Raw genomic sequence first — 23,337 nt, forward strand, 5'->3', positions numbered from 1 at the left:
ATGTTCTATTATAATTTAAACCTTTTTTGTTGAGAAAAAAGAATGAGATTGACAATTGAGCATGATTTTTATTTTGTTCACTAATTAATTATTAAAAACCTATAGGGATATTCCTTAATCTCTATCAACGTAAAATTATTTGCATAATCAGAATGTCGTATAGGACGGTCGAGCTTTACTTTAATTGCTTAATTGCAGAGCCGCCGACGCGTCGCATATAAAATGGCTCGGAAGTCTGAACTTTCTGAACTTGGAGCACTTACGTTTGTAGGCAAACGATTAACTACCACAACACAATTGGAAATATTCTCTTAAAATGCTAAAAAAGAAATAGTGTCTACAATTACCTGGGCAGGGTATAGTTGTTGCGTACCATAATTTGAACTATATGACGAATAGCAAGACGACACACCAACTGCGCTTGAATTCGCATTATTCACTGGTAAATGGGTAGTGCTCGTGCCATAAACTGAATAATAACTACTATTAATACTGGAATTGGAGCTTCCATTCACTGGAACTAATTCACCAGAACCATTACTATCATTTGCTGAATTACTATTAATTGGTAACATTTTTCCATTGTGTTCTCTGGAACCATCTAATTCAGAAATGTAAAAATTCCATAAAATTATGTGCAAATAATTGCGAAGTGTCAAAGCCTTCACAGTTCACATGATCAATACTACGCGATAAAATTAATAAATGTTTACAGAATGTTTCAGAGCATCAGAAGATTGATGAAGTATCCCTTAAAGTGCAATGATAAATCTTTTTCAACAATAACTGCATCATTGTTACTTACGTTATTCTTATTTGTGCCTATCGTAGCAGTAATATTGCAGAAAAGGAGAAGGGATTTCAAAATTAGGTATACTTTGCCCCTATATTCTACAGAAGTAGGCAAATATAGTTACATTTACTTAAAATTATAAAAGGGTACCTCCCCCTATTTCCTCGCCCACGAAACATCCTGTATCATTTTCAAAATTACGACTAATGAAATCAATAAGTAAGACTATATTTTTCGAGATGGTTATACCAATTACCTGCAGAAGGATATAGAGAACTTGATGGATACATTTGTGTATTATAAAAATTACATGGATTCACGTAATTAGAACTTGCTGAATTTTCACTATTAATGTATGCATGCTGCATGCTGAAAAATAAAAAAATATTAATTAATTTTTGAAATATAATATAATTTATCGTTTACTTTTTGGTACCTAAAAATACTATAGGTACTTATGTATGTAGGTACCTGGCATAATATTGCTGAGAATAATATTGATACTGATCGCGATAGCTTTCAGAGCTGGCGGTCGTACTAGCAGCTGAATTATACAATGGATTACTCAAACTTTCCCGTTTGGAGGCTAAAACAATTTCCATTTTCGTATTGTTTGTTTGATAAAATTATAAAATTTCTCGTGTAAATTTCGAAATTGAATTCAACTTACATTCGTGGGTAATACTTGAAGCCCAGGAGTCTCCTACGATTTCTGTATTGCTGTCATTATTATTCAAATAATGAGGCGATTCTGAAGAGGCTTTAATATTTTCAGAACGTAGTTCATCTTCATTTTTGACATCAGAATTATTTCTGGCAGTGTTCTCTACTGTATCTGCGGGGGAAAACATACATTAGCATAGAACGATTATTTTTTACGAAGAATAACTTGAATATGATTTTCCTTTCAATTTCAGATAGGCAATCGTTAAAGCATTTAGGATGATGGTATTTTACGCGCGCTTCCAATAATATATTATTTAGTTTTTGCTTTTTATTACACCTATAGGTTAAGTTAATAGTAAGTTGTAGTATTAAGTACGTACTTGATACATCAGTAGGTATATCAACTGGTGACACTTCAGACGCTGATTCTTGATTGGAATTTGTTTGATTATCGGTACCATCGACTGTGTCAGGTGCAATTGTTGATGCCGTTATTCTTGTAATAGTATTTTGAATATCGTCTAATTTACTATCGCTAGTCGTTGACACAGCAGTCTCTGATCTTACAGAAGATAAAAAGTGGAAATATATTACACTGATGTTCTTTACGTGATCGGTAAAGGGATTAGACGATCGCAATGAATGGGCAAAGCCAACTTCATGTGATCTGTTTAATACATACAAAATCTTTACCGTGGTTTAATTGTCGTTTGTGAAATTCCTTTCAGTTTTTTAGTCTGAAACAAAAGAAAAATGAAAGGGTGATATTAATTTTTGAATGGTCAGCAATGAAATGTACACAATATTCCAAGTTCGCACGATTCTAACAACCTAGTTTAAACTTGGGCGTAAATAATTACTTTACTATAAGATTTTGGAGAAGGAAGAAATAATACAGAGTATAAATGAAGCAATTTGATTGTTGAAAGGGCGAAAGCTTACCTACATTAAACGTTACATTTAACAGCTAGCCTGAAAATACTAAACCTATTGTAATTTGATTAGATTAATTAACGCCTACAGTTGTGTCCGGTTTACGGAAGAGAGATACCTTACCTATATATCTACTAGCATCGGCAGATCATGAATTAAAATGAATTTGACGAATGAAATCACCTAGGTAACCTAAATCAAAGCCATTGAACCGAACGAATTAAATTCGATCCAAGTAAGTAGGTAGGTAGTCGAAGTTGAGCATCAAATTTAAGCTCGCCATTTTGCACCTTGCTAAAAGGTTAACAGACGTCTTCCGTCTATGACAAATTCTTATTATTTCTATTTATAGATTTGTCCTTTCAAACTGAATTTACGCGTAGACAAACTGTCTGGCAAACGAACCGATAATAAAATAGAATCATGCAACGACGTCACATGTTGCGGGATAAAAAAGCCAAAGCCAAAGGAAAGGTAGGTAGGTAGGTAGATAGGGTAGCTAAATGGTTAGCGTGATTCAAAATCGTACACTTCAATCATTGGAATGATAGTGTTTACGTTTTAACAATCACCTTCGCAGAGTCGGTGCTGTACGATGTGTATTTACTTCTTGTTTATTATCTTGTTTATTATATTAACAAATTTGTCAGAAAAATAAAATAAAGCGATAGAATGATCGTCTATCAGTTAGTGGTCCTGTTTTATTACAGCTTTCCTCTTGGCCTCTTTGTATGTTCTATCGATTCAATACCACCGGAGACCCCCTATCGGGACGATGTTCACTTTCTTGGAATAATGATGGAACTGAACGGCTCGCGTGTGACTGTTTTCTCAGTCGACACTTAAACTGATTACAAAGATAAGAACACTGAGTTAAGAGGCGACGTTTAATGTTTAACGCGATCTGCGTTTATTGGTTGGATGTCAAATGAGGTAAAACGTACTAAGCTGGATTTTTTTACATATATTTTTTATTTTCGTGTGCGACTGCGAGTGGCGAGGCTTTGGCGTTTGGTGCCTCGCTCCTCGGGTCGGTTCCATGGTGCCACAGCCACAGCCGCAGCCGCAGTACCACACACATAGGTGCAGCGTCCTTAACATGCTGCATGGCATATCGCTCTATCTTGACGCGTTCGTTGCGTTCATTCCTACCATAAAATCTAGTTGTAACACGAATAAATAAATTATAATGACAAATTAGTTGTATAATAGAAACTGGACGCTGGATTTAGCGAAAAAACTTTGATACCGAGGCGATGATAAATTATGCGTAAGGTGGACGCGGACACGCGTGGTCTCAACTAGAGGTACTACAGAATAGTTAACATACTGAACAACAGTTCGAATCACGTGTGGATCATTATTCGCTTCTACTCGTAATTTTCTTTCTCTTTCACCCAAAAGCAAAAGTAAATTATACCTAGTGAGCTGGAGAGTTGGGAGATGGACTAACTATGGTACATCAGAAATTTAAGGTACCTAGTACCTACTACTTATGTTTAGGTCCAAGCAAAGATGTGATGTTCACGGTTCTTTCAGATAGGTAACCTTAGATCTAGTTATCACCTACCTACATACGATGTTGTGACAGAAATGTTGGACGATATTTTCAGCGAAAAATGTACAAATTGTTAGTAAAGTAGTGATACTTTTACTGAACATAGAAAATTGAAATGAAAGACTGGTCAAAATTTTTTTAAATACTCGTAAAGCAGGGATGGTCCTAGTTGTGAGAATTTGATAATTCATCTTTTTTTCACATCTCCGAATGATCGGTCTGCAATATTCAACTACTCGTCTGAGGACAGCCAAAGTTGAAATCTATATTCAGGAGACGTTATAGATCCGAGAAATTAAATTGCTGCAGTGCCTGCAGTGGTTGATGAATGACACGAAGGGTGTTCGAGGACTCAGGAGTGAACGATCTAATTCGAGATTTGAATACACAGGTCTGTTAACGCGAGAGAACACATTACATGGAACATCGACTTTTGCCTATTACTTGCAAATTGAAGGGGCAACGATTCCACTCTGAAGGAAATATCATGCTTGCAAGAGAAGCGTTTGAACTAGGTAGGTATTAACCTACGATTTGAACGAAGCTAAACTAGATTGAAAAAACATGTATACTGAAACCTTATGTAGGTAACAAAAATTTCAGGCCCTGAAGCTCATTTTTGAATACTTGGTGAATTTTTTGGAAATTAAAAAATTTTTAAAAAACTGCAAAACTTTTTTGTATAATTCAACATCCTTACCTCAAACAACTAATAGTTTTGAGCAATTCAGAAGCCTTCGCAGCAATTTTTCAATTTTCGCCAGAAACTTCAAAAATCACTATGGAAAGGTCGAAAATTGACTTCAGGACCTATAACTGTAGTCCGTGTTTATTGAACACTTTATCGACCGTTTAAGATGGTTACCACAAAATTCCAAGAGTTCCAGTTCAAAAGTAATCCTCTGACCAATTTTCAAATTCTAGAAAAACTAAAAAAATCAAATTTTTAAAAAGGTACCTAAATAACGATGATTTTTTCGGTAAGATATCTTCTGGTGTGTTAACAAAATCACCGGACTCGAAAACAATCTCAATTCTACCTTTTTGGAACCTCCAGTGAGTTTTCAACATTTGATATCACATTTTTGAAATTTACAAACTGGTCAATAATTCGCATTTAAACTGGACCTCCTGGAATTTCGAGATAATCGTTCAAAGTGGTCAAAAGAATGTCCAATAAGCGTCGACCAAAGTTACAGCACTAAAGTTCATTTGAAGAGTGATATTCCAAAACTCGCTTTGTCCATTTTCACAACTTTTCAGGAGAGAGGAAAAACAGTTTCCCTTTAAACGGGTAAATTGGCTTTTTAGGCGATTTTAGCACTTTATTTGGGTGGATTTATGATGTAGGAGTGTAGGTATACATTTCATCCACTAAATACTGCTGAAAAAAGTTTCAATAAAAATGGACAAACCGCGTTTTGGAACATTATTTTTTTGTTTTAATTTTAGTGAATTGGCTATTTAGGTGAGTTTAACACCTCATTTTGGTAGTTTGATGATATAGGAATGTGAGTTAATACTTCATCTACCAGGTACCACTGAAAACCCAACTTTGATAAAAATGGACAAAGCGAGTTTTGGAATATCACTCTTCATTTGCATTGCTCTTCCAGACAGATTTTTAAATCCTTGAGAAATTTGAAAACTCGTTGGAGATACCAAAAAGGCCAAGTTGAAATTGTTTTTGAGTCGGGTGATCGTATAAACACATCAAACGATATCTTACCAGAATGGCCTAACATTAGTAGTTCAGTGGTTGTTGTTGATGTGCGATAATTGAATTGGAAAAATCATACAAATTGGTGTTTCCTGAAAAAAAGTTTGAAAATCGCCCTTAAAATGGCTTTTTAAATTTTTAAAAATTTCCAAAAAGTCACAAATAAAATTAATTTTTTACTTATAGTTACGTTTGAATCGGAGAATACCAGTTCAAAAGATTTCCTTGTTAGAAAATTATCGAAAAAAAAAAAAAAAAAAAAATGCTGTGACATAAAAAATTATCAAAGTATTATCAGTACAACTTTTTGCCATAAGGAGTAAAATTCAAAAAGCTACACCTAATGTCTAAAAACTTCAGAAAATTTCAATTTTTTTTTATAAAATTTTTATCAAAGATCTCAAGTCAAAGTAAGCACAAATAAAATTTTCAATCATTCAGATCCAGGAGAAAAGTGTTGTCTTAGCACATTGAAATTTGTTCACTTTTTGACGTACCATATAGCTTTATACGCGTAAGTATAGGTAGGTACTTTTTCTCAATCATTTTTTTTGAGATGATTGTTTTATAAAAATTAAATTTATTTCCTGCAGCCAATTCAGTTTGCATTTCCGATAATTAAGTCAAATACGTTCAATCAATGAATTTGACCTGTTACTTGTATTTTTTAAAATCATGATTCTCTTTGTTCTTTCAATTTTAAAAATCTATACGTACCCACCAAATACTTTTACCTAACGTGAATAAAAATTAGGTAGGTACCAACGTATTTACCTATCTGTAGGAAATACAAGAGAGTTGCAATGTTTATTATTTGAAGTAACATCATAAACTGATAAACGTAAATACAATCGTGTCACTTATCACATGATATGTTTACCAGCCAGTAATATCTAAATAATCGAACCGCCACAATAGTTCCCTCCTTTTTTTTTTTTTTTTTTTTTTAAATACTTAAACTAAATTAACATTTGAAACAAACGCGTTTACTTTTAACAGGATTTTCGCGAATACAACTAATAACATTTGAATTTACCACAAACGCTGGCTTTAATCGATCAATACTAACAACTACTGGTTTATTTTTATAATTAATAGTAAAATTTTTCTCAGATTTTGAAATAACGGCGAAAGGTCCTTCATAGGGTTGTTCTAATGGAGCTTTAACTCGATCTACCCTGAGAAAGACAAAATCTGATTCTAATAAATCTTTATTAATGAAGAATTTTTTTGTTGAATGATTCGAAGTAGGAATAGGACTGAGCTTTTGCATAACATTCCTTAAATTTGTAATGAAACAAGCAGTGTTTTGAGGTTTTTTAGAAATATTATTGAAAATATCACCAGGTAAACGAAGAGTCGTACCATAAACCATTTCAACAGGACTGACATTAGTGTCTGCTTTTATACAAGAGCGCAATCCTAATAAAATAAGGGGTAAAGCATCAATCCAGTTTTTTGAGTCAACACATTTGATAGAATCTTTGAGTCCACGATGAAATCTTTCAATTAAGCCATTTGCAATAGGATGATAAGAAGACGTTCTTATCAACTTGGTACCTAAAAGCTGAGCCAAAGAATGAAACAATTTTGATTCGAACTGTCTACCTTGATCAGTAGTGATATTTAAAGGACAACCAAATCTTGAAATCCAACCATGTAATAAAGCTGAAGCAACGGTTTCTGCTTCTTGATTTGGAATTGGAATAACTTCAGGCCAACGGGAAAAACGATCAATTATAGTAAGACAATAAGAGTTTCCTTTACATGGAGTTACTTTTATCAGGTCAATATGAATATGATCAAATCGTTCTGAAGTAATAGGGAATTCCCCAAAAGGGCTGTGATTATGTTTAAAAATTTTAGATTTTTGACAGGATAGACATTCCTTAGTCCATTTCGTTAAATCTTTACTCATTGAAGGCCATACATATCGTTTGGATATTAAAGCTTTTGTTGCACGACTACCAGGATGACTTATACCATGAAAAGCTAAGAATATTTCATAACGAAGTGATTTGGGAATGAATGGTCTATCAATTCCTGTTGAATAATCGACATAAACAGAAACAGAATCTGAAATTGGAATAGCAGCTAATTTTAAAGAAGTTTTATTTTTAGATTTTAAAAAAGAAGACAGTTCAATATCAGTCTTTTGTTCTTTTGCAATAATATCCAAATCAAACTTATTGGACAGAGAAATAGTTTCAATTCTAGACAATGTATCTGCTACGACCAGGGCTGTTAAATTACCGTAATTTATTCGCTGGTAAAATACGGCGGTAAAATACGGTAAAATACGGTATTTTACGGTAATTATGGTATTTTACTAATTTGGATATGATGAGTTATTTTTTGTAGTTTGACTTCGAAGTTCAGAACTTCTGACCTGCCTCTGAAGTAAATTTTCTAATATTCATCTGTTTTAGATCTTATTAAAGAATATAGAAAATTGTCCATGGACATTTTTTGCAGGAATCGCGGGGGGGGGGGGGGGTGTCAGTGCCTCCATATCCAGCTCCGGCTTCCAAATTTGAAAAAAAATACCTCTGGTTCCGGAGATTTTTTATGAGTACCTCCATCTCCACCTCCGGCTCCACTTGAAAAATTTCAAGAACCTCCTGTTCCGGCTCCCGGAGCAAGGCCCCAAAAAGGGTACCCTCCGGGGGGCTCCTGCCCTCCAGCTCCGCCTCCGGAGGTCGAGGAGGGGGGGTTAGAGCCTTCCCCTCCGGTTATTTGAAAAAAAATACCTCCGGCTCCAGCTCCGGCTCTGGGGTTTTTTTGTAAGTGCCTCCGCCTCCACCTCCGGCTCCAGTAGAAAAATTTCAAGTACCTCTTGCTTCGGCTCCTGCTCCCGGACCGCTCCACAATCCCCGATTTTTTGGAAATTTATGGGGAAAATTTTTGGTAACTTTCAAATCATAAAATTCCATGGAAATTTGGAAATTTATGAAGGAAAGATGAAAAAAAAAGTGTTAATTTAGCTTTTTGGTAAATTACGGTAAAATACGGTAATAAACTTTTGGTAAAATACCGTAAAATACGGTAAAATACCGCCGTAATTTACCAACATAAATTACCTTACAGCCCTGGCTACGACATTCTTTTCTCCTGATACATGGCGAATATCGGTAGAGAATTGAGATATAAAATCAAGTTGTCTCAGTTGACGAGGTGACGCTTTTTCCAATTTCTGCTGAAATGCGAAAGTTAATGGTTTATGATCTGTAAAAATTTGAAATTCTCTACCCTCTAGCATGTAACGAAAATGTCTAATAGTCTCATATATTGCTAACAATTCTTTATCATAAACACTGTAATTTAGTTGAGAGGATGATAATTTTCTGGAGAAAAATGCTAACGGTAGAATTTTACCATCAATGTGTTGGTGCAGAACACCACCTATTCCAATGTCAGAAGCGTCTACCATGATAGATAAAGGAGCATTGGGAGAGCAATGTCCCAGTAACACTTCGGAAATTAAAGCTGATTTCAATTTTTGAAAAGCAATGTCTGAATCTTTATTCCAAACAATGGGTGATTTGTCATTTTTCCTACTTCCAGCAACATGTTTTTGCAATGGAATCTGGATTTCAGCCATAGAAGGAATAAAGCGATGATAATAGTTTATCATTCCTAGAAAATTTCTCAATTGATCAACTCGGGTAGGAATTGGAAAATTTGAAATAACTTCAACTTTTTCTTTCAAAGGACGAATACCTTCGGCAGAAATTTCATGACCTAAAAATTTCACCAATGGTACACCAAAACAACATTTTGCAACATTGATAGTAACACCATATTCCTCGAGCCGTTTGAATAAAATTTCCAAATGTTTGAGATGTTCGCTTTCAGATGAAGAAGCCACAATAATATCATCGATGTATACAAAAAGAAAATCCAGGCCCCTAGTAAGTTCATGCATAAAGCGTTGAAAGGTTTGAGCTGCATTCCTTAAACCAAAAGGCATGAATGGAAATTCAAAAAGTCCAAAAGGAGTAGTTATAGCAGTTTTTTCAATATCTTCCTTGTTTACAGGGATCTGTTGATAGGCTCGAACAAGATCAATAGTAGAAAAAATAGTCTTATTGAATAGTAGGTTAGAGCAATCTTGTATATGAGGAAGAGGGTAACGATCTGGTTTTGTTATTTTGTTAAGATTTCTGTAGTCTCCACAAGGGCGCCAAGAGTTTGGTTTTTTTCTAGCCATATGTAATGGACTTGCCCAACTTCCTTTTGAGGGTCGACAAATACCTAACTTTTGTAGAAAATCAAAAGTTTCTTTGGCAATTTTCATTTTTTCAGGATTCAAACGACGTGGAGAACAGAATACAGGGGGGCCTTCGGTTTCAATAAAATGTGTGGTAGAATGTTTCACTTTTGAAATATCTAAAAATCGTTCCTTGGTTATAGCGGAGTACTTTTTTAAAAGATCAGAATAACATGACTTCTCAGATATCACTGAAACTTTAAAATTTTCAGTTTGAAACATCTTTCCTTTAGAAGAACATTTCGAAGTTAAATCAATTAGTTGATTTCCTTTTAAATCAACTAATAAACCAAAATGATAAATAAAATCAGCTCCAATAATTGGGCAGGAGATATCAGCTATGGTAAACGACCATTGAAAATTGCGCTGTAAATTTAAATTAACACGTAATATTTTTTGACCATAAGTTTTGATTTGAGAATCATTTGCACCATAAAGTGCAAGAGGAGCTAACTTTTTATCTTTGAAAATGGAGGCTGGTAGTACAGAAACATCTGCTCCAGGATCAATAAGAAATCTAAAATGAGAAATAGGATCATAAATAAAGAGGCGGCGAGTTTTTTTAAATTTGGTTGAATTGACAAAGCAAGAGGCCGCATTAATGCTTTGTCTAACTAGTTTTCCGATGACTCATATTTACAAGGAGGTATGCATTTTTTAGCTTTCTTTCCAAATTTATCATGATACCAACAAAAATCCTTATTTTTAGCTGGTGTAGGTTCACGATTACGAACATTTTTTGAATAATAATTACGACTACGATTACGATTACGATTTTCTCGCGAATTAGATGAATTACGTGAACGCGAATGAGATCTAGAACGATCTTGATCTCTTTTTAAAAGTATTCCAACCTGCTGTGTCAGTAATTCAACCTTTTGCTCCAGAGTTGAAGTAGAGGACGATGAAGAAACAGCATTTATGTAATTTCTGGGAATCTCCACCATTTTGTCAGCTGCCTCGAGTAAATCATCAATACCATCGTTTCTTGACACCAAAACTGTGTGTACATTTTCTGGTAATTTTTTCAGCCATAAACCTTTCAGGAAATTATCTGTAGCTTGACCATCAGCTAACTGTTTCATTTTTCTGAAAAGACTGGAAGGTTTCTGATCGCCTAAAATAATTTCATTTAGTAAAATGCTAACTTTTTTATCACCAGAGTCTGAAAACCGTTTAATCATTTTGTTTTTTAAATTATCGTATTTGTTTTGATTTGGTGGTGATAAGACAATATCAGTAATTTCGGACATAACGTCATGTTCAAGAGCAGCAATAATTGTATTGTACTTGGTTAAATCCGCAGAAATCCCAGCATTCGCAAACTGTGCCTCCACTTGAACAAACCATAATGTAGGATCGGCGCGCCAAAATGGTGGGCATTTAACATTAATGCGAGCTACAACTGGACCAACTGCATCTTGAAAATTGTCACCGTCAGGATTGGCCATGTTTACGTCGGGGTCACCAATTTGTAGGAAATACAAGAGAGTTGCAATGTTTATTATTTGAAGTAACATCATAAACTGATAAACGTAAATACAATCGTGTCACTTATCACATGATATGTTTACCAGCCAGTAATATCTAAATAATCGAACCGCCACATATCTATTCTAAATTTCCAACATAGTTTTTGAAACCAGCCAAAAATAGTGATGTACATACAAAATTCCAGCCATGAGTAAAACTCTAAACGATGGTACCTATTGGATTTCGAGGACAATGACCTACGTATTACCTATAGAACGACACAGAAATGCAGAATAAATTTTGAAACTGTTTCCCCCCTTCAAACAAGACCCCCTTTTAGAGGGCCCATATTCTTCCCTGTATACAGGAACACATCTGAAGTTGAAATTTTTTCTGGGAGACTTTAAGGCAATAAATTAAAATTCCTTATTCTCCGTGAAATTGAATCGAAATTTTACAATATTTTTTTCATTTTTTGTTTTACGATCCACTCCGATGTACCCACGTAGGTAAGTACCTAAATATAGTTCTTTACATTTAAAAAGACTTGAAGAAAATACGAATTCAATGCCCATGTAGGTACACGAAATAATTAAAATGAACATCCATCGAAACACTTGATAATCTATACAAAAAAAAAAAACAAACTCCAGATGTAGTATCCCGAATTCCATGAACCAATTTCCCACAGAAGACAGTTTAAAATATTCATATAGTTTTCTATATAGTAAAGCGAGACGTATCTAGTGAATAATTTAAAACTGTCATTTGTCAAATCACCAGACGAGAGACGACTTTAAGCACTGCCACATTACACCTAATCAGAAATGAATGGAAACATATGTGCAGAAAAACAGCGCGCGGGTGAACAGTTTCAAGAAATTTAATGAAAAACACACAAGCAAAACTTTACATGATGGAATAAGTATAAGCTTTTTTTTCAAATACTGAGTAGGTACTTTTCGAGAGGAGGAGGGGGGGATGCGCAGTTTAATTCTAAATACTCTCGATAAAATATAAGGTCTAGCACGCTTTGTGATATTGAGACCTTACGTGTAGAGATGGAATTATATTCGTATAGGAATAGGGGTGAGTAGAGAACACTTGAGCAGCATGTGGTTAATTTCGCATCCTTGACGCTTGCAGACAAAATAATTTCATTATGTAGGTACCTCTACCTACCCTATACCCATCTCGACTTCTCGAGTGCATTGATCCTATCTCTATGTGTTGTCAACTCAAGTATATCTTACGCTTACACATATGTACTTCGGGCTAATCTGCAGTATTTTTACCTTTATAAGGTAGGTACCTGCTGTCAAATATTCGTCAACGTGTAATATACACGCGGAACATAAAGCAGCGACGAGTGAAGGCTACTTACAGGGCCACTTTTAAGGCGCACCCCGACGTTACCGGTGCGGCGAGAGAATACAACATCCCGAAAAGTTTTTTGACATTATGGTAAACAAAAATAGATAAATGGAAAGTTTATAAGTTTTGGCAGTAAAATCGATTGCAGATGAAGAAAGGGAGGAAACTCCCATTAGGGTAGTTGTATAAAGTAACTATGGATATCAAATATCAGAAGAAATAATGGCTTACTCGAACTGAGCAGAAGAGTAGAAACAACGATGGCAACATAATAGCGAGAGCGACGAGCAACGGCGTCAGCGAAGGCAGGAGCAAAGAGCTGGTTAATAGTACTCAAAAGTGTAAAATAAAGGAAAAGAAAGGGTAGTGTATTTTGCAGCCCTTATCTTTATCATTCATTCTGTTTTTGCGTTAACGCTGTTGTTTCGTACCCATAGTTAACGAGTTTGAATATGTTGATACGGTATACGTTTGAAGAATGCTCTCGTTAAACGTTTAGGTACACAAACTGGTGTCGTTCGTTAGATAGATAGGTGTCTATTCAGCTTTGAGTACGCTTCAGCGCTAATTAACTTAATAACGATGATCCAAACTTATACATAAAAATGAAGCATCGATTATTTGATATTAGAATTCGTAAATTTCAATGACCGATAGCCGATAGGTACCTATCTATTTGTTTAGGTACGCGTGCATTTTTAGTGCATTTAAAAATGCACTTTTAACGCAGGCCTATATCTGCCTAGGAATTAAAATAATTGTCTCCCAAATCGACATTGAAATAGATAAATAAACAACAAACACACAAAAGATGATAATGATGAAAAATCCATCCACTTTTAAAATACATGTTGGCTATATGGCATCTTAATCAAGGAAGCCTAACGACAACGACGGCAGCGAAAGAGGAACAGGTTTCATCAAACTACCGACATACAATTAAATCGGTAGGAGGTCTTTTTCGCTGGGTACTTAAATGAGGGTATATACCTATAAACATTAAGGGCGATTTTATAAACCTACAAGAGGGTGTATTGTGTACAGTGCTATAATGTGTCTTGCATATTGCATTCAAAACATAATGGGAAAAAATATACGATAAAAAACATCTTATTTTATTCGATCAATGAAAGAACTGTCATTTCACCACTGTTCAAAAATGCAACCCGGCGATGGCGGTGATATATTTCCTATATTTTATTACGGTCGGTGGTGATGATGATGCAAACTCATCATTTATGTAGGTACGTACCATCAGATCAGTGATTCTAAACATTAGATTGGTAACTCGACGTTGAGATTATCAATTAATTATTGTAGTTGTAGGTACCTTAGTTAACTGAAGGTGAAAAATATTACCCACCCAGATGTATGTAAAAATAGTAGGTACCTAGGTACTGCTACGATCAAGACCAAGTCTTTTATCTCAGAAAACAATGAAAACGTTAAAAGTTATAGAACAATTTTTTTTTCATAAAATTGATGAAAAATTGTTCCATAGGTACCTACTTAATAACCACATTAAAAAAAAAAAAAATTCTGCAATTTTCGGTTTGATATGGATTCTGGAGCGGTGAAGCCTTCAGAGAGATTTTAATTTTCCTTTATTATTTTTCAACTTCTTCTAAGGGAAGAACGGTGAAGGAGGGGGAGAAGATTTGATTAGGTCAACTAAAAATCTGATTTCTATTTACCATAAAATGGGGTAATTTGGCCCTTTTTTCCGTGTTTTTTGCTCATGAAATCTACAGATTTAATCGTAGAGGTTTGAAATTTCATATATATGTAGATAGCGACATCCTTGCCGCACCAGATGCAATTTTCAGGATTGAAAAATATTTATTTACTTGCCCTATAGAGGTCGCTGAAAAGTGGGCCAAATTACCCCAGCAGTAGGGGTAATTTGGCCACCCATTTAAATAACATGGGACTGACGGGACTGGGGTAATTTGACTCGTGTTTTCATGTTTTTGTGAATAAAATCTATCTAGGCGAATCATCCTTGAAAATTTGGCTGATACACTCGATTTTGATTACTTAAAAGTCAGAAAATGAGTAATAAATAATTACATTATAGTCAAATAACTTTTAAGAATAATTTTCCAACCAATTTTCCACAATTTACGATTTTTTTTTTCAATAAAAAGCTTCAAAAGTCACTGATAAGCTCGTTGCTCTGTAACATATCAACCAATCAAGCTGAAATTTGTTCTGAATGTACATTACAAGTACGACAAGTTAATAATACCAACATTATGTTCGGATCAACTTTAAAGTAATTTTTCTGGAGCCATTTTCACCTCTTTCAAAAAAACTCAAAATTCAGATTTTCAGAATTTCGATCTAAAAATACAAACATTGCCCATTTTTGCCGTAGCTTTAAAATTGAAGGAGCTGTGATCAGAAAAAGTTGGAAAAATGTGACGTCTCAATTTTTTAAAAAGTAGAGAAATCGCGGTTCAAAGTTTACCTTCTATCTTTCCATGAGCAAATACCTAAAAAATGTGAAATTGATGTAGTTTTGTAGACAATTTTATGCTGAATTCAATGACATGCTTGAAATTTCTATAACTATGAAAATAATTTGTCAGTGTCTCTTTGAAAGTAGGAAAAAATGACTTGAGTTGAGACAAAATGAGAAAAAAATGTAGGAATCAAAATAATTTAAAAATTATGCATTGATTCAAGATTTAAATTACGTTTTAAAGAATAAATAAAATAATGAAAGATATAAGTATCTACTTTCCATTAATGTAGGTAACCACAAGGAGCTCACAACAGTCACTTTGGAAAGACTTTTTCTCATACTCTTTTTCTATTCAAAAATCTACATTATTTTTTTTTTACCAAAACTATTTAAATTTTGTCACGTTTTTTTAGTTTTGATTTTCATAATGTACATCATTTTCAGTTTATTTTAATCAAAAAAATGTATTATCGTAATGTTGGAAGCGATTTACAAAAATCACAACAAATCATCAAATTTCTGGCATTCGTCACACATTGAAAAAATGTTCATTTACAATTTACATACGAGAAAAGAAAATAAAAGAAAATTTGATTTTTTTCCCCCTTTTTTTCGTTCAGACTTTCTTTTTAGAAGGAAGAAAAAAAAGATATTCTAATAAAGTTCTATCCATTAAACAAACATAAAAGTTCTGAAAAAATGCATAATTTTTCTTAAAAATTGAAAAAATCTTTCAAGTAAGAACCTTATTTTTTTTTACGTAAATATGAAATTTTTACACAAATATTTTTCAAGAGCTTTAGACAAAATTCAATCTTTTTTTGATTTTTGGATCTTTTCAACGAAACTAGGTGTATAGTCTGTTATTATCATTCTTTGGCAGTAACTCATGATAACCTGAAGTAGGTACACTAAAGGGGAAATTTTTATAAATTTTTAAAACACAAGTACGTTATGGTTAAAAATAAATAAATACTTATGCTCAACCCTTTAACGAAAAAAGGCGACTGGAGTTACTCACAAACTACCTAAGCCTACATGCTTCTATTACCCACAAAAAAGTTTAAAAACATTGATATTTAAATCTTTCGCAGCGTATTTTTAACCCTTTTTTTCTTAATTTTGGGTTAACTGCCGAGTTTCAAGCGTCGAAATTTTCACACGATAATCCAGGAAATCACTTTAAACTACCTTTTTACAGAAATCATAGTAAATAAAGAAAACTGGTTGATTTGCGTTTTCTAAAAAAAAAAAAAAAAAAACGACACGTAAATTGGTAGAAAAACGAGCTAAAGGGTTAAAAAAAAGTTGATTCGATCTTTTGTCCATTTCAGCTTTTTTAAAATAATAAATCGATTCGAGTTTTGTTTTGTAATGAAAACTGATACCTACCGTTTGCTTTGTGTGATTTTTTTTCTGTTTTTTTTTTTTTTTTTTTTTTCCATTATAATGGTGTTTTCAGATATAGGTAGGTAAGTATATACGTTGAACGCGTATTTTTCAATAAATTAAAACCCTCGAGATAAAACGTAATATTATACTTTTACAATTATTTATTATTACCTATTTTTTTCCTTATTGTAACGCTATAGTAGGCAGGTATTTACCATTCATTGTTTTGTACGTACAACTTGGTGTATTCTGACGCAATTGTTATGCCTATTAATAGTTACTTCAAAGATTTTCAATATTTGTGGAATTGAAATACTTATATACTGGTAGGTATATTCAATCCTTTGGGCACTTTTTTCTACACATCAACAGTAAAAATGTAGTTAATAAAATAGATTTAACCCTTTACCCATTTACGTGTGGGAAATTCGTCGGATAAATTTTCGTTAAAATCGAGTACCTACCTACTAACAAAGATATTATGAAAGGGTTAAAAAGCGAGTTAAAGGGTTAAGTACCTGTGTAGCAAGTAGGTGTTAATTCAACTTCGGACGGGTTTGCAATTATTGTGTATGATTAAAAAACTAGATGTTAGAAATGAAAAAGGTGCAGAATTGTGGAAAAATTGTATTTTTAATACCCACACCTAATAAATAACATCTCTTGCTAAAGGGGAAAAAATCAACTTGAAAATGTACGTTATTACGGTTATTTTAACACGAATCGAATTAAAATTAAAAATCAAACCACACAAATACCATGATGGCTTTAAAATCAAAATAGGATAGATATAACTTTTTCTTCCATAAAATTAAACGTATTTTTGAGATTAACGAACAGATTTTCGACGCTAAATTTGAGATGAAAATAGAAAAAAAAATCATTTTTTTAATCCAATCAATTACAGATACTTTTGCAACACGAATAAATAAATGTTAGGTGCCTATACTAGGTAGGTACTTATACTGTAATGAAAATGAAAAATCAAAGAATAGAGCTTTGCCAAAAGTCTTATTTTTTCCCCAAAATATGCAATAAAACGGAAAAGCCCACATACCTATCTACGAGTACATTATTAAAAAAAAAAAAAAAAATGAATAAAAAAGAGAACTGAAGATTTGAGTATAGGCAAGGTACACTACACACATATGTATACGTATTATGTACCTACTTCGTACATGTGACTCTTTTATATAAAAGATCTTCAAGCACTTGACATTCAAGGTGGTGGTTGCTTTCGGCAATATTAAATAAACATCTGTACCTACTATTTCAAAGAGCGGTACCTTAGTCGAGGGTTGAGAATTAGCTTTTTTTTCTTCTTTTATTTTCATATAAGTACATTTATCAATAGATTTATATTGAATTTACAAACTCGCACAATTGAAATGGAATTTTTATAAGAACGCTTAACTTTTTATTAGTTTCTTATATACCCAGTAGGTATATTCTTTAGCATCTCTCGTCTTTTTACCTGGTTTTTGAGTTCATTTTATACATAATACCTACCTATACTTATCGATCTTCTTGCCTACCTAACTCATACATCTGACGCGAAGCATTTCCCTATACCGTACCAAGTTTTTGCACACACAAAATTACAGTGAAAAAAAAAATCACATTCGATGTACTAATTGTATTTATGGGACTTCTCGAAGTTAAAGGTCATTCATCTATAAACGAATGAAAAAATAATAATGAAAAAAAAAACTAGCCATGAAACCGATAAAGAGCCAGCCCTATGTTTATTTCTTAATACTACAAATGCTCTTCAGCAGGACATTCCACGTACCTAAGCATAAGTACTTGTAGTATTAATTTTCGAAACCGTACTTCCGTTAGATGAAGAGTTATTCGTTGTAATCATAAGGCTTTAAAAGCTCGTCACGATGTTTCCTTTAAAATATTAAGCTGAATTTTTTTTTAATCGCTTGCTCTATAAGAAGATTATGTACCCATAGGTGTAACTTTTGTTATGAAAGTATGACGAAGATGAATTAATAGAAGGTGAAGAGGATTTGTGAGATTATGAATTTTATTGGGTATTTTTCAAACAATTTGAAGAGTGGTAAATAAAGTAGATCTGCATTGCATATGCATAATAAACAGGTGAGTTGAGTACTGGAGCCAGAAATCGTCACATTGATTGAAAAAATTCGCAAATTTTTTCTTTTTTAGAATTAAAAATAGAAAAAATCTTGAAAACAAAAACCAAAAAAAAATTTTTTTTCAATAGTGCATGTCCAAGAACTTATACTTTGAACAGTATGAATAGGAACAACATTTTTACAGAAACTGATTAGGTACCTAAGTTACAGAAAAAAATTCAAGTAACTGTCTAAGAATTGAAAAAATCTAATTTTTATTTAATTTCTAAAAAAGTAAAATTATTTATAAATATCGAATATTCAGCATACTTATTGATCGAATTTGAGACAGTCATTCGAATGAGTGGAGAGAGGGAGGGAGTCCATGGAGTACTTAATCTACATCGAAAATCTCAGCTTTCCATCAGCAGAAATCAGAGTACTGGAAACCGAAGCCATCAATGTGGAATTTTCTCGCAAATTTTTAAAAGAATAATAAATTGAAAAATTTGATTTGGTAGCTATAAAACCGCCGATAGTTTGGTCAAATTTTAATTAACTTTTTCAAATTACTCTAAGTACGATTTCATACTCTGACAGTCTGATGACTAAAAAAATCGTATACTCAAGTAGATACCTAAGGACGTAGTAATTCCCTCCACATTATAAAACTGTGTAGGTAGGTAAATGTAAAACTTGTAGTCATATTTTTTATTTATTTTTTATTACAGTTCTGCGATGAAAAATAATTCATCAATACAACAGTCCTGTTAGACAAATGGCTCGGGGATAAATTCAATAAGAAATAGGTATAGATTTTTATCTTTTTTTTTCTAAATAATGGACCGAGATCAAACGTACTCTTTATGTAAACTTACGGTTGGTCGATCTTACCGAATGTTTTCTCTTTTATTTACCATCAAATCACGAAAGAAGGTTCCTTTAGTATCCGAGGAATCGTGAAATATTTATTTTGTTAAATATACCTACTTACAGATGATTAAAAGAATACCTACCGTATTTATGATAATTTTCATTGCAACTTCAAAAGAATCTAATAGGTTTAAAAATGGCCTCGCTGATAATCTTAAGTACATTAAGTACAACCAGCTTTAAAAAGCAAAATTACTCTAGCAACAAAAAAATTTCGCGTTGACGAAAAACGACAAAAGGAGCGAGATTTTATAGAATTTTTACGATCGAATGCTTCTTCAGCTTCTCTCGTTATCTAATCATTCGATAACAATATGATTTGATTGACGTTCTAGACTCTTACTATATAGCAGACTGCACTCTGCAGGTAGGGACGAAATTCTTCCAAGCATAATATAAGAACACTGGGTGAGTATATTGCGAATACCAGTTCAAGTTATTAATTTTACTTTTATAACTTGTCGTCGCATTCACGCTTTGAAAATACTCCGATGATTTTTTTTTTTTTTTTTTTCATTCTTATATACCTACAGTTCGAACATTTACATATCAAGATGTCCGGTAAAAATTCTTTCGTAACTGGAATTCCTTATTTGCATATAGGTAATTACCTTTATTCAATTCGGACAAATACACCCTATACTTTACATCAATGAATATCTCACCATAGATGAAAAACGTCGACGTCCGTTTCATGTTTAGCTAATTCTTTTCAATTAAGGTACTAAAGCTACCTGTATTTATTAGGTTACTTTCTTAGGTGAGCTTCATAGAGGATTATTTATTGATGCAAATCACATCATTCAGCATTTATACTTTCTTAGAGGAAGGGGTCGTTTTCAAAAGGATAGCCATAATATTTTTAATTCCTCAAAAGCGAGAATGATTTTGTTTTACTGTAGAATGGGAACCCTCAGGATAGCTCACGAAGGAATCTCAACTACAAAATCAAAAAATTAAGGATCTTACAAGGGTATAATTTTTTGAAAGTGACTAAAAAATTGCATAAAATTGAATGGAAAAAATCAAAGGATCAATTCTTATCCTGGCCTCGTTTTAACGACAAACACGTTCTGAAGGGCCAACTGATGTAAATGAGGAAAATCGTAGGTAAGTGTTTCAGGATAGCAAATTTTACCAAAAAAAATTGCGTGAAATTTGGCAAATAAAAATTTGTAAACCTCGAAAAGTGTGATTGGGAAGTTAATAACCCACGAGACGAACCATCAGTGCATTTCGAACCTACCTAACCCATGATTTTCTATATAGGTAGGATTGATTCTCGAGTGACTCATTAACAGTCTATAACCACACAAAGACAGGATGTGAGGGTTTACCTATAAGACATAAGAGGTGCGTACCATTTAACGCGTTCGTAATTTAATGAATATGACGTTACAATTGAAGCAAAAAAATTATACGAGGAGAAAATTAATTCGGGAAAGCATGCACATGAAAACAGGTGTTAAGCTAATTCGAAGAAGCTGTAGTAATCTTATTTTACGCTCCAATGGATTAATGTAATGAAAACAAGGGCGAAGGCCGCGCGATCAGTTTTTAAAGAGGTTGCTGCAGTGCATAGTGTACCATGTACCCATGTACCATACCTACCGAAGAAGAAAACAGTTCGGTCGTCTCTCGGGGGGAAATATTTCCGAATAGAAAAGAATAATAAAGATCTGAAGGAAGCTACGATACCGATGAACGTTTGCTTTCCAGCATTTATACTTGTTATAGTCGGTTCGATTGTAAAGATCTTAGATCGTGCCTTGTCACTATAGGTACTACGAGTACGTACCATACAATTCTGTAAAAATTTCCAAACCGAGGGTTAAAGAACCCTCTTGTCAGAAACCTTGCGTTAAGGAACTTTATCCCATCATCACAAAAGAATGCGACAACTACATACATAAAGAACAATAAAAATAAAGTAGAACACAACACCCAAATGAAAATATCCAAATACCATGTTCACTAAACACATTCTATACGCGTGTATACAAATAGGTAGGTTTCCCAAAACTTGGACGAATCGCGAAGAAATCGTAGCATGTTTTGATTCAATTTTTGATCCAGACAATCATCCCTTCGATGATCAAGTTTTTTGCTATCGTAAATTTTCAATCACTTTGAATTTTGAAACTTACGAATCAATTCACCTTCTCAATGGGATACTGATCGAACTGTATGATGTAGGTTGGTAATTTTATTGCTCACCTTCCTATTTATATTTCCTCTTATAACTTTTTCCACATTTTTTTGACAAAATTTATCAAACTTTTTGAAAATTTTCTTTGGTTGAAAAACGCACCTACCAACCAATGACAACCACCTGTTAAGTGGTAACACCATTTTTTTTAAAATGTTGCTCTTTAGTCGAATGTGATGAAGCTGCATCTGTTGATAAAATGATTTTGCAGCAACTCCCACTACCTGAATATTTTGCAAGCATTTGAACATTACATATCCCATACCTGGTAAACATTTTAGGAAACCCTAAATACTTGGATAGAAGTTTATAATCAGTACATTTTCGTGCGACATAAAAGACCTAAATATGAGATAAAGATCTTTAATATGGTTCGTTTAATTCATCTCTCCTTTTTTCTATCCGTTTAACGCCAATCTGGTTTTTTTGTGATCTTTCGAAAAGGTACCCATACCCAAGTCTGTGAATACGTAAAAATAGGTATCAAATAGCTGAAAAATTATTCCATATATTTTAGATTTTGAACTGTATATTCATCTTCGAATCAGAATCAAAGTTTCTGAAGTTTTAAGTATGAGAGTAAATTACCCCCCTCCCCCCAATTGCGGACGTTTCATTTTCAAGTTTACTGATCGTTAAAGGGTAAGTATAGGAAATCGGCTTTAGATCAACTTGGAAATTGTAATAGGCCATGAGGATGGTAAGTTATGGACAACTTTGATTTTTTTTCAACAAATGAAATTTAAAACTGATATTTTTCGAATTTTTTAAATGAAAATTGAAAAATTAGTTTTCGGGGTAAGGAGAGATTTTTTGAAAATTAAAATTAGTTTTCAGCAAGGAGAATATACTTCTTTCTTCAGTCAGATTTGAAGAAACATTGATTGATGCCAAAGTCCATAAAAAATATCTTGTTCCTCTCAATCATAAAAACACATTTTTTGGAAGAAGGCAAGGAGGAAACCTGTACCTACTGACGTGTCAAAGGAATTTTTTTGCAAATGATGAAAGTACATAATACCTGTTGAAAAGATGTGATCTTATACCTGCCTAATTTTTTTTCAATTGTTCGAAAAAAATTAATGCTTTCAAAACATTTTCCAAACAAGTCTAACTCAATTTTTTTACCCAGAAAATCCTTATATATTAAAAGATGTTTGAAGGAAAACCTTGATAGAGTCCGCCAGCCTTTTCTACTGAACCGATTTCAACGAATTTTTTTTTAAAACGTTCCTTTTGACGTGTAGATATGTCATCAAGAAAAAAAAATCAAAAATTTTGAAATTAAGGGCCGAAAAAATTGAAAAAACACGTTTTCTATTGTGTTTAAACAATAGAATTTCGAGTAGAAACCTTGATAGAGTTCGCCAGCCTTTTCTATCAAACCGATTTCGACAATTTTTTTTTCAAAACGTTCCTTTTGACGTGTAGATATGTCATCAAGAAAAAAAAATCGGAATTT

The 23,337-nt window shown here is 33.2% G+C and overlaps 1 protein-coding gene and 1 long non-coding RNA gene across 3 annotated transcripts in view; both read right to left on the reverse strand.

The window, feature by feature from the left end:
* The window catches only part of eya (eya transcriptional coactivator and phosphatase 2), a 37,280-nt gene that overhangs the window by 3,640 nt on the left and 10,303 nt on the right, over positions 1-23,337 (reverse strand). Inside the window, exons 3-8 of one of the 2 annotated variants that reach the window (XM_065344171.1) lie at positions 2,153-2,196; positions 1,840-2,021; positions 1,464-1,628; positions 1,265-1,379; positions 1,050-1,162; positions 348-520 (exon numbers count right to left, since the gene is read on the reverse strand). In XM_065344171.1, the coding sequence (XP_065200243.1) occupies positions 348-520; positions 1,050-1,162; positions 1,265-1,379; positions 1,464-1,628; positions 1,840-2,021; positions 2,153-2,196 (792 nt within the window). Of the gene's footprint in view, positions 1-347; positions 602-1,049; positions 1,163-1,264; positions 1,380-1,463; positions 1,629-1,839; positions 2,022-2,152; positions 2,197-23,337 lie in introns of both variants that reach the window. The other variant, XM_065344170.1, reaches the window with a different exon arrangement.
* On the reverse strand, positions 10,901-13,350 carry LOC135831572 (uncharacterized). Its single transcript, XR_010556199.1, has 2 exons — positions 11,231-13,350; positions 10,901-11,057 (listed from the first exon to the last, which is right to left on the reverse strand). It is a non-coding gene; the product is annotated as an uncharacterized LOC135831572 (long non-coding RNA).

This window comes from Planococcus citri, chromosome 1, assembly GCF_950023065.1.
Source record: "Planococcus citri chromosome 1, ihPlaCitr1.1, whole genome shotgun sequence".
Lineage (NCBI taxonomy): Eukaryota > Metazoa > Arthropoda > Insecta > Hemiptera > Pseudococcidae > Planococcus > Planococcus citri.